The sequence below is a fragment of the Phallusia mammillata genome, chromosome 2 (genome assembly GCF_965637545.1).
Source record: "Phallusia mammillata chromosome 2, kaPhaMamm4.hap1.1, whole genome shotgun sequence".
NCBI lineage: Eukaryota > Metazoa > Chordata > Ascidiacea > Phlebobranchia > Ascidiidae > Phallusia > Phallusia mammillata.
The window spans coordinates 7,286,987-7,299,656 of NC_137253.1; the positions used below are offsets into that span (position 1 = coordinate 7,286,987).

General features: G+C 35.7%; 1 protein-coding gene across 1 annotated transcript; it reads left to right on the forward strand.

Annotated features, from left to right (window-relative positions):
* Positions 1-2,952: 2,952 nt before the first annotated feature.
* Positions 2,953-11,440, forward strand: LOC145212898 (uncharacterized). Its single transcript, XM_080081143.1, has 2 exons — positions 2,953-3,997; positions 10,583-11,440. The coding sequence occupies exons 1-2, from the start codon at positions 3,038-3,040 to the stop codon at positions 11,213-11,215; spliced, it is 1,593 nt and encodes a 530-aa protein (XP_079937269.1). The 5' UTR covers positions 2,953-3,037; the 3' UTR covers positions 11,216-11,440.
* Positions 11,441-12,670: the final 1,230 nt, after the last annotated feature.

Consider the following 12,670-nt stretch of genomic DNA (forward strand, 5'->3'; position numbering starts at 1 on the left):
ATACTGTTGTTGTGTTTTACCGTATGTACAACCGCTTTGTTTCGAGTCTGTGTCACGTGTGTTTTTTGTTCCACATTATTTCTGCATGTTATTGAGTTTGGCCCGTTGCTGTGCAAGTAAACAAAATTCCCCTATGATGCCGTCTGCTGTTTACACCCGTGTACATTATTGCGTAACAGCCATTACGTCACAATGTTGTTGCTAATTAAGATTTGTATTACTTGTTTTTCTACACAAAACAATGACTAGAAAACTAGAAATGTGGCTTTTCTATATATTGTCAACTCATATTTGTCCAATAAAGGCTAAAAATTGGAGCAGCACCCTCAGAAATTTTAGGCACGAGCCGCCACTGCTAATTAATAAAGAATCATGCAAAACAATATATCGTGACAGCATGCTACTGCAAAAAAATGTCTAAATTAGAACAAACTATACAATCAAGAAGTGCAATTCACAATGCCATATCATAGGCCAATTTAACCAGTTCAGAATGCTGTATGATTTTTATGATCAGATTCCAACTCATGTAACTCATAACACAACGGTACACAATAAAAAAACACTGTTACTTAGAAACAATACTCAGTGGTGGAATTCATTTTTTGTCAGCCGGTTCTATCACAAAAGTCATATTTTTCAACTGGTTCTGTTACAAAAAGTCCATTTACAGTAACCAGTAATGCTAACTGGTTCGCTAATCTCATAAAATTTCGTAAGACGTTCTATAGAACCAGTTCTATAGAATTCCACCACTGACAATCCCCCAAAAATAATATTTTCAGTAAGTTTTGGGCAAAATTTTAGTTCAATATGTACAGTACACTATATTTAAATTATTGCAATAATCACAGGCAAATTGCAATTCGACAATTGCTTTGAATCGGTAACTTGACCAAATTGATTTAATGTCATCTTAGCGTAAGACTAGGCTTTGCTGACCCCAACTACAATTAATTTGATAGAAAAGTTTCTTTATTTTTTGTCTGGCCAATATGTTGTCTATTAAATTACAAATGCAACCTGCAACTTCATACAATTTTTATATCTGTAATCTGCGCAAGAAAGTGTCACAAAGTTGCCTAGTTAAAAGTATTAATCGACCCAGCAGCCGACCAGAACGGCAAAAACAAGGTTTACTTTCATGCTGAAACCGCTTGTTTGGCGCCACACACCTGCCATCAAACACCTTCTAAGCAGACGTCTGTAGAAAAAACCTCGCCACTTGTTGAGGTCTGCAAACTCTTGCTTGGGAATAGGGCGGTTGGTGGAATCCAACTGAAGGATAAAGGCGTATTGTTCGAAACTGTCCTTTGCGCGGACAGGATCATGCAGTGAAATCGTAGTCAAACAATCAAGTCGGATAACGGCAACGCATTGTGGCAGATGATGACATGCTGCGTTTGAGTTCAAGGCACAGTTCGAATCTCTTCTGCGTTTTTAGCTGCTGCGAATGGCAACCAAAGAAGCATGGAAGATTTTTTCTGCTCCCGATGTGTTTTACTTCTGTCGTAGATCTTAAATAGCCTAGTTAAGTCGGCGCGTTAAAAACAAATTTTTGCTAGGTCCATTTTACGGCAGCTGTAGGTTAAGTGCAGCTCTTGCTTCGGTTTTGCTTTAGATACTTCATGTATCTTTAGTTTAGACCAGGGTCAGTAACCTTCTAGGCGACGCGTGACAATTTACTTGTTGTTTCCATATAGTAATGACCTCGCGTGCCAACGTTTTTCTAAGTAATAGTGGTTCGTGCCAGCAGATATCAATAATAAAAAGAAAGCAGAGTATTTGTGCATCTAAGGCTGAATTTTATGATAATGGTATGAGAAAAACTACAAACAAGCAGTGTAACAGGATAAGTTGTTACTTTAGCACAAACACGCAAATCGGTTGGCGTGCCATGAAACCACCTAGCGTGGTTTAGACCAGTGCTCCGCAACCTTTTTTCACGCACGTCACACCATACAAGCTTTAAATGTTGGGCGGCACACCCGAACCAAAGATGCGTTTTGAAATTTTTTGAAAGACTAAAAAAGCATTAAGCCAGGGGTCTTAGACGTTTTGAGGGCCAAAAACATTTTTTACGTTAGTAAAGAGCGTACTATTGTAACTTTTTTAAAAAAGTAATATGAATAAAAATATCATGTGCTTAAAAATGTTGTGCGTTTACGTCATTTTATGTGCATAAAACATTTGCGATGCAATAAACAAGAAACATATGTACAGTTTAGCAAACTAAAAAAACGTAAATTAAACTACCATGTGCGAAACCAATGGCATACAATGACGAAACAATTGAAAAATATGACGCAACAATTGGAATTGCAGATTTTCCACTGGAGGGAAAATTTCCATCACAGGATTAAAACGTCGCATTTATTTCTAGCCATCACTAATAAAGAATAATTGTTACTTAAAATCGGTGGTCTGACAGGGTATTCCACCTGAGGTAAACACCTAAAATTTAAAAGTTAGTTATAAAACCCTCTTAGGGCCACACCAGGCCGCGTGTTTTGAAACCCCTGCATTAAGCCAATACAAAGTATTTTATAACGTAATAAAACATGAATGTGTGTGAGTAGTGTAGCTTTGGTTTGGTGTTGTGTACTGTATCATTTGCTATAATGATAAAATACAAAAAAACAAAAACAAATTAAAAACAAAAAGGTACGCTTTTGCGGCGGCACACCCAGCAACGTATTGCGGCACACCGGTTGCGGAGCACTGGTTTAGACAAATGAACAGTCTTTGTTGCAGTGATTTGTAATTAGCTCATTTCTATTTTCAGAATAGACTAGGTCTGTGTTCAGATTTTTGCCCTTATGTTAGACTTTTGCATCGGCTATACGTAAGCTTTAGTTAGATTAGCCTACAGACATATTTTAACTTTTTGTACAATAATGCGTAATTTAACTACTTGAGTTCTTCATGCGTCAAATTGTGTCGAAAAAAAGTTTTTTAATGTCAATTTTTTTTAATTTTTAGGTCAAAATTTTTGGTTTCAGATCACAATAATCGCTCTACGAATATACAATAAAAAATGTCTGCACCTACCTGTATGCAAATGATAGCTAATAATGAAGAGACACGTTTCAAATGTAATATTTGTGAAAAATCGTTTGCTCAAGAAAGTGGTCGCAAATCGCACCTGGTGATACATTCAGGGGAAAGACCTTTTCAGTGCGAAATATGCGACGATAGATTCAGAAGAAAGGGCGACATGAAAAAACACATGTTGGTCCACTCACATGAAAAACCGTATAAATGTGATGTCTGCGAAAAAAGATTTAGTCAACGAGGAAGTCGCAACAAACATTTGTTGGTACACAGTGACGACACGTTGTTTAAATGTGACATTTGTGACAAGGGGTTCAAACAGAAAGCCCCTCTACAAAGACACTTATTGATTCATGCTGGCATCAAACGCTTTACATGCAAAGTGTGTGACAAACGTTTCGGGGCACAAATAAATTTAAAAACACACGAGTTGACACATACTGGTGAGAAACCTTTTCAGTGTAATTATTGTGACAAAAGATTTCATTCAACTGCAAGCAGAGGGAAACATTTGCGGATTCACACTGGAGATAGAAGATTTAAATGCAAAATTTGTGAGAAATCGTTTACTCAATCTGGAGGGCTCACACAGCACATGATGACTCATACAGGTGAAAAACCTTACAACTGTGATTACTGTGATAAATCCTTTCGATCTAAAGGTAATCAGAAAATTCACGTAAGGATCCATAATGGAGAGAAACCTTATCGATGTGATATATGTGAAAAACAGTTTAGTTTACTTGGATCTTTAAAGCAACATAAACTGATTCACACAGGTGAAAAACCTTTCGCATGTGACATTTGCTACAAACGATTCAACTCCAAATCAAACCTTGGCAAGCATTACGTCGTTCACAAGGACGAGATGCCGTTCAAGTGTGATGTTTGTGAAAAACCATTTAGGCGGAAAAATGATGTAAAACAGCACAAGCAACGTAATCACTAATAATATACATACATTAGGCTAAGATGTTTTTAAAACATAAACATTCAAAACTAAACAAAATCAAGAAGCATTATGCAGAAAAAAAGGATTTCAACATTAGCATCAGTTTGTTTTTGCATTAATGTTTATATATGCTGACTCTGAATTGATAACAGGCAAGTCTTTTGGGACTTAGTGCCCCTTTTAGCATTTTGACGATACCCATACTGGTACTGAAACGTATCTCCGAAACAAAATACTTACCTCGTAGCCTTTCTTCGTGATAATTGTTGTTGATTATTTGGCAAAAAAAAAACTTGTACACCCAATCAATTTCCTCTAGTCTAGATGTTAGATTGCGACAGTTTGTTATTGTTTGTTTTAATTCTTTCTTCGTCCTCCATGTACCCATTTTTCTGGTGTTTTGATGTAGTTTTCTTGGGAGCGTTGAATTAGAATCGCTTTAACGCACACATTTTCAAATTGCCGTATTGTTTAATAAAATTATGTACAAAGTGTTTGTTTAAGAACATCAATTTTTTTAAATATTGTATTTGTAATTTAATAGTTTGGTCAGGGGTCATTATCACGCATGGAGGCATAAGTAATTGTCAAACTTTTGAAAAGTATTCATAATAATATAAACATATTCATATATTCACCAAGTTAATTGTCTAACTACTCTAACTAGAAGGGTGGCTTAGCACATATTGCCATTGAACAAACACTATGACCTATTTCATAAAATATGCATGTTTTGTATAGTTATATCATTATAGGCCCCATACAAGCCAACGCTTTTATCACCTTTGTTTGATTCTGCAAGCCGAAACTCATGGGTCCCCCACACAAGCAAAGTTGAAAATAACACAGTTTATGAGATAACCATGATAAGTTTTGGTGGTATGAGTTTAAACTAAACCAGGGCCCATGGTCCCTCAGGGGGGGTGGGGGGCACAAGCTGTGTTCTGGGGGGCCACGGGTGTACATTCACCAGAAACACCCACAAAAAGCTATTTTTTTTTTAGTGCGCATAATTAAGTGTGTGTTGCAAATAACTTTATTCCTACTTTAATCGACTATTTCACACAATATTTGCTTATAGTGAGATTTTTCATGATTACAGATTCTTGTTTACTTTATTCGACCTGTTTAAAGCCGAAATTAGTAGCGCATTCCAACATGGGTTGCCATGTCACTTTTTAAGGGACCACAGGACTTACAGGGTTACTTAAAGGGGGCCACAAGGCCAAAAAGTTACTTTTAGGGGGCCACCATCCACGAAACGTTGAGAACCACTGGTTTAGGGGCTAGTTGGGCAAATGGTGAGGCTATATGGCAACACATAACAATCAACAACTCAAAATGACATATGCTGCAAACTGCTCAACGTCATCTAACTCAGGCACTGTATAAACCAGGGGTATCAAACATGTGGCCTCAAAGTAATTTTCAGAAGTTATGTGTTTTACTCATGCGGAACGCCATACCATACCAGTGAGTTCACATGATACAATTATTCTCTATAAGTGGTATAAGTTTATGCAACGTTTTTAAAAAAGATTAAAATTACCCATCTTCAGAATCAGCAATTGTGATTGTTACCTCATTGTATGCCTTTGTTTGCACACAAAGCAATAAACCACAGTTGGTTCTTTCACTCTACTACACCGTATATCTGTTAATGTTTTATTACAATACTTTTGTAGTCAACGGTATTGATGAACATTTTACCTTTTAATCGTGCAATGTTTTTTGTTGTCATGTTACACTGTAAGTAATGTCTCCATAGTGTGGCCCTCGACTTACTTAAAACTTTGTTTTTGGCCCTCAAAGTTGTTTGAGTTTGACACCCCTGGTATAAACATTCACCCATGTTAGGAGGCTAATGGCTTAACTAATCTGACTGCAGGACAAAACTTAACAAGCGACACCTAAAAATGACATATTACAACAACTGTCAAAATTTTATTTAATTTGATTGAGCAATGTTTACAAATTACACCCATTTTAGAGGCTAATGGGGTAAATGCGGGGCTTACAGGGTACAATGAACACCTGAAAAAGACTTATTCTCCAAACTGTTTAAATTCCATGTAATATTGACATTGTTAAGAAAATCACCCATTTTAGGGGGCTAGTGGAGTAACTGATGGGTTTCCACACCCAAACTAAAGTACCACAACAAAATGATCCAAACTACATTCCCGTAAAATTTCAGGCCAATTGGACTATATTTAAAATTTTGACCACTTGTAGTGCTTGAATAGCAACTGCTAATTCTTCTAAAGTCATACAGCTCTAAAAAAAACCTCTGTCATATGCACCACTCAGCAATGGAAGTTGATACGCAAGCACAAACATAAGTAACATATGTTCAGTTGGTTTCATTACACTAATCCACCACAGAAACCTTTCATTTGTGGTGCGCAGCAATATACAAAATTGTTTTACACTTTGGGGGCAAGCAGGGTAAATACAGGGGTTATCAAGACAAATGAAGCAGATGGCATATCTACATAACTATTATCTACCATCTGTGAAAGTTTCATCCCAATCCATCAAAGATTTTATGCCAAAAGTGCATGGCCAAACTTCGGCGGAAAAAAAGAGAAGGGGACCCATAATTAGCTTCACATAAAGTTAGCGCTGTTTTGCGAATGCTCTTAGTCGCAACGAATCATACAACAGTAATATGTTTCTGAACGCTTTTAAAGAGTTTGACAATATGCTCACATGTGACTAGTAAGCACATATTTAAACTGCAAATCTCCAAATCTAAGTCAAATCAACAAAGTAATTCATAATTCATAATTTTCCGTGGTCTACATAGGGAGAATGTTTTTGTGCAACCACTATAAAATACCCCAAAAGTATCAACAAAAGGACAAAACCACCAACATTTTAAAAAACACCACTAGTAGTGCAAAAACACATTTGACACAATATATTTGTTCATTACATTTACCAAGCGATAGTAAAAACATTTAGGCAAAAAAGCAAAACATGACCAATTTACACAAAGGAAAATAAACTTGAAAGTTACTTTCAGCAATAAAACTTCGTTGCCCAACAATATTCCAAATTTAACTGTGTAAGCTGTATGTTTCCTAAAACTATGCAGTACAGATGAATCCTGTTAATCGCATAATCCCTCTAATGGCATCACAATTACAAATTCCAAACCCTTGCCAATGGTTTGTTAAGAAAATAGTCTGGTTAATCACATACCAGTATATCTCACAAACTGGCTATTTGCATCAATTTTGAACGCAATGTGCGATTAACCTGATGGATGACCTCTATGTGAAAGTCGCATAGACTGAGTTTTTGAAATGCAAAGTTATGACAAAGTCAATCATTCTGTGTGCAACTTCAACTAGGCCATCCTGCCTAATATTGTCCACATCTAATTGCCTGTCCTTCAGAACCACTAATCTAAAACCTGTGGTCTTGCCCGTCCGATGGATATTATTAACATTTGTTTCCTTATTTACTATAATGCACAGCTAGCTTTGACATGCTTTTTTAATTAAAATGAATAATGCTCATTTACCTTTGTTTCTTTTCTGTCACATGCACAATAGAGCAGAAACAAATCTTAGGCAGTTTACAATCATTTCCATAACATGATCATTATCAAATGCAGAGATAGCTTAAAAAACAATTCCAAGTTTACCCACATGCTACCACCAGATGAACTGTAAAATAAAAAATGCTTTCTATTTCCGACTGAAAAATGAAGTGAATTCACTTATGGATCAAACTTAGTGGAAAAGGCAACCAATACAAAGCGGTAGAAAAGGCCGAATGATTATTAAAAAAAATTGACCCATGATTGGAAAGTACCTTCAATTGGACAGTATTTGACCCCAAAAATTCAGCCATTCATATTGATTATAATCTCGAAGATAATTAATTGTACTGAAGTGTTTTCCACATTGATCAAAAAGGATTCAGTCTTAAAAAAACATTGCCCAAACTATGACATTTCTGTACTTGTGGAAAAAAGTTAAATATAACCAAAACAACTTACACACCAAAATTCAAAGATGTCAATTATTCTAAATTGACAATGTGTTATATCATACATAGTACATACATAAAAATCAATACACACATAGTGTAGTACAAATAAAACCATTTGAAGTTAGCGACCAAAGTTTAATTACTTCTTATGAAATATCTACACCAGTAGTGCAGTTAGCTAGTCAGAGGTCTCTTTTCTAGGACACTTTGCATAAGATATTGGCACATCATCATTAGTCTCCATGACAATAAACATTTACATTAAAGATATTTTTTCACCGAAATTTGTTATAGTGCCCAAGTCGGTGTCCTTATAAGTTATGAGAGAATATACTTACCAACATTTGGTTTTACATACTTGTATAACCTGAATTCATGTAGAATCATGCAAGGTCAAAAAATAAAATTTTGAACAAACTACTAAATTTGAACAAACTACTCAACAAACATAAAGCGCAATTTTACAATGCTATATTAATAGTTCAGTTAAGTAGTTCAGAAATAAAAAAAATGCTGTAGGATTTTTTAAATTCAAATTGTAATTCAGGTAACTCTTAACACAACAGTATACAACAAAACAAACACTGTTACTTAGAAACAAAAACAGACACAATTTGTTTTCATTATGTTTAGGGCCAAAAAATGTAGATTATGTACAGTTCTAGCATTCTATATTTAAATAACTACCACCATCACAATCCAATTTATAATTAGACACTTGCTTCGTATTGGTAATTTGAACAAGTTGATTTAACATCATTTTAGCACCTAAAATAGATTGAAGTTGATACTTATTGTAAACAATATTACTAAAACTCATACTAACAATACAACAATATTTAAGGTGCTCAGAATCTGTCAAAATTCGAATTTGGTTACGCCTCATCGAAAACTTTACGCTTTGCTGATGTCAAAATAGAAATTATTTCGATAGAAAAGTTTCACTATATTTTTGAATATGTTCTCTAACAAGTTACAAACGTAACATGCAAATTTAGTCATTTTTCATACCTGTCATTTGCGCAAGTAAGCGTGCTCAACACAATTTCGAAAAGCTTTCCTAGTAGCTGCAAAACATTTCATGTAAAAATTTCATGTTTCTCACTCGACGGAGAATTGCAGATTGCCGGATCAAGGTAATGGTCAGGTTTGTTACGATTCAATTCAATGGGTTTCTTGGAGCTCGGCCCAGGAGGGTTTGGAAATGACTTAATATTAACGGAAGTTATATCTTTGAAAACTTATTGTGACGAGTTAAAATTCAAACACACTTCCTGCCGATCTATAAAATGTTTTCGCACACGATAATGCAGGCATAAATGTAAACAATGTGCACTAATATGATGGCCTCTACACTCGACTATAAAGTTTCGTATTATGCTCCATTTAGATAAACCAATGTATTCAACAAAAAATCGTTCCGTAAGTCTAGTTTGGGAACAGGGCTGCCACTTTCGTTTGAACGAAACAATATAGTTTGGCCTCAAATATTAAGAATCATCTAGATTGAAAAATAAGACATCCAAAAATAGTCTATATCTACTGTAAACAAAAAATAGTCCGATTTGATGTAATATATTAGCCAAACAACAACACGTATGAAGGTTTTTAATATAAATCGCTCTATGTTATTTTTTATAGTCATCATCTAGATCCCAAATTTTACATCTAGGCTTAACCAAAACAATCTAGATCTAGCTATAAAATATCGAGAGTGGCAGCCCTTCTTGGGAATACGATATTCAGAGGAATCCAATTGGTCAAGTATAAAAAGGTAAGCGAAGCTGTCCATTGTGAGGACAGTATCATGCAGTGACATCAAGTTGGACAACGCATTGTGGCAAACAATGACATGCAGCGTTTGAGTTCAGGGAACAGTTAAATTTATTGTGCCTTCTCAGCGGATGAGAACGCCAACAAAGGAAGCGTGGAAGGTTTCTACTGCATTTTGATTTTCTAGTGCCAACGATGTGTCGTACGACTGCGGTGAACCATTGAAGAGCTTAATTGTCGCGTTGACGGTTAAAACTGAACAGACACATTAGTAAAAGGAACAGGAAAAGGCTGGTGGTGTGTGAAATGATAAACAATCGAATCTGATGCTAAAATAAAAGAAATGTAGTGAAAGCAAAAGGTTACACGCTGAAGCATTTTGAATCGGTGGTCTCCTCAGAGTGCTACGGTAATACCAGACTGAAGTGATACCGGTTAGTGGTTTGCTTATGGAAGCCATTAGGCAGTAACAGTGATTAAGCCTTTTTGATGTCGACTGTGCAAAACGAGACTCGTATTAATAAACCGGGTAAGGAAACGACCCTATTCGGTGTTCTACTTTTTATGAAGATAGCATAGGGCGGGAGTAGAAGCAAGTTTGCACCTGTTATCACTAGTATGGGAATGTTTTCAGGTCTAAACGCCAGAAACAAGTGTTGAGAAACGCTATAAGGCACGTGCAATAGAGCTTAAATATTGTGAATTTTTAGGCAAACTTGAATTGATATCTTGTGTTCTCAGAAATACTTGGAAGTATACATGTTTTTGTACAGTTTTAAGATCTTTTGGTTTTGGTAGAAGATGGAAACACATCTTAGAATTAATAGGGGTGAAAAGTCATTTAGGTGTGATTACTGTGAAAAGACATTTCGTTTCAAATGTAGATTAAAAACTCACATTATGAAGCACACTGGAGAAAAATCTTATCGATGTGATATTTGTGAAAAGCAATTTCATACTCTTGGCAAGTTAAATGAACATAAACGGATCCACACAGAAGAAAAGCTTCATCGATGTGATGTTTGTGAAAAGCGATTTCATATTCTTGGCAGATTTAATCAACACAAACTGATTCACACAGAAGAAAAACCTTATCGATGTGATGTTTGTGAAAAGCAATTCCATACTCATGCTAAGTTAAATGAACATAAATGGATCCACACAGGAGAAAAGCTTTTTCGGTGTGATGTTTGTGAAAAGCGATTTCAATTTGGCCACCAGTTAAATCAACACAAACTGATTCATACAGGAGAAAAACCGTTTGCATGTAATAGTTGTGACAAACGATTTCAGAGGAAAGGAAATCTCAAAATACACATGGTAGTTCACAACGACAAGATGCCGTACAAGTGTGATATTTGTGAAAAAACATTCAAGCGTAAAGAGGAAGTGAAATATCACAAGAAAAGAAACCATGTTAAAAAAGAGTAATAATTGTGAAGTATTTATGTGTTACAGTAGTTTGCGAAGAAGTATTTATGTGTTACAGTAATTTGCGAAGAAGTATTTATGTGTTACAATTAAACACTGCCGTTAACAGTTTGTCGTCTGTAGCAAAGTTTTGTGTGTTTTCATATGATTTTCAAATCTGACTTTGCGTGGTGTTGTTAAGATTGAAATTTGCAATGAGATACAATGATATTCAAAAGTCGGTGATTTTGAAGTTATGGTGATTTCGTTGATTGTATAATTTCGAGCAATATGTTACTAAGTGTGGATAAAAAATGTTTAAGAGATCGTGGATTAATTCATATTGGTGAAAAACCTTTGCAATGTAGTTATTGTGACAAAAAATTCATCACAAATGGGACGATGAAAATACATGTGAGGACTCATACTGGCGAAAACACATTTGGCTGTGATTACTGCAAAAAATCATTTTGTTTGAAAGCTAATTTAGAAAGCCACATAAGGACTCACGCTGGAGAAAAGCCACATCAATGTGATAATTTTATCAAACGCTTCTTTAGCTACAAAAAGCATTCTCAAACAGCACCTGGCATTCGGTGGTTCATAGCGACAAGGTGTCCTACAGGTGTGATGTTTGTGAAAAAACATTCAAGCGGAAAAAAGATGTGAAACAACACAAGCAAAATAATCATTTGAGAAAAACGTTATCTACGCGAATTTTGCAACAATTCAAATGTAATTATTCGAAAGAAAAAAGCGGTAAAAATCCCCAGAGGTCATAAAAATTGAAGGAATCTTAACTGATCAAAACAAAAGCTTGTCGTATAGATCAGGGCTACTCAAACTTTCTTGCTCTGCGACCCCATTTTAAAACAGAAATTTCTACCCGACCCCTTGATGGGTATAGTCCAGGGGTGCACAACCTTTTCGCTATGACGGCCTCATCACAGATCTTTATTTCCCCCAGCGGCCGCTTATTGCCTGCTTGCTTGTGTTTTAAAATTACTGATGTAAAGAAATACTTATATTATATGTATACTATCTAATGGCGCATGAAAAGCCTAAATTAATGTCTAACTTGATACACAAATTGCCAGTCTTAGCTTTTATCCCGTCATAATCTTCATTGTGACGCTTGTGGTATCTGCTTTTTCGCATTGTTTGCACACAATAGGCATAAAAAAGTCTGACGCATATGGCTACTAGGATGGTAATATTCTTTTGAGCACCACAAAATGTGTTCAGAGCAGTTTGAAAATCAAAATATTTGGCAAAAGAGTTTTTATTTACGTCACGGCCGCCAGTACATATATTCTAATAAACATGTCTCTGTACGGCCGCAAGGTTGTGCACTCCGTGTGTAGCCTCTACACGGGAATGATGTGTAAACAATAAATATATGCCTTTTATTATGACTGACATAATACCGCAAAATTTTATTCCCCATTTGGGGTCGCGACCCACAGTTTGAGAAGC

What these genes read in the sequence shown, in the direction of transcription:
- LOC145212898 (XM_080081143.1), top strand. Translation starts at nt 3,038, where the DNA reads ATGTCTGCACCTACCTGTATGCAAATGATAGCTAATAATGAAGAGACA. An exon ending in AACAGCACAAGCAACGTAAT is followed by an intron (nt 3,998 to 10,582) that starts CACTAATAATAT and finishes TGGTTTTGGTAG; the next exon opens with AAGATGGAAACACATCTTAG.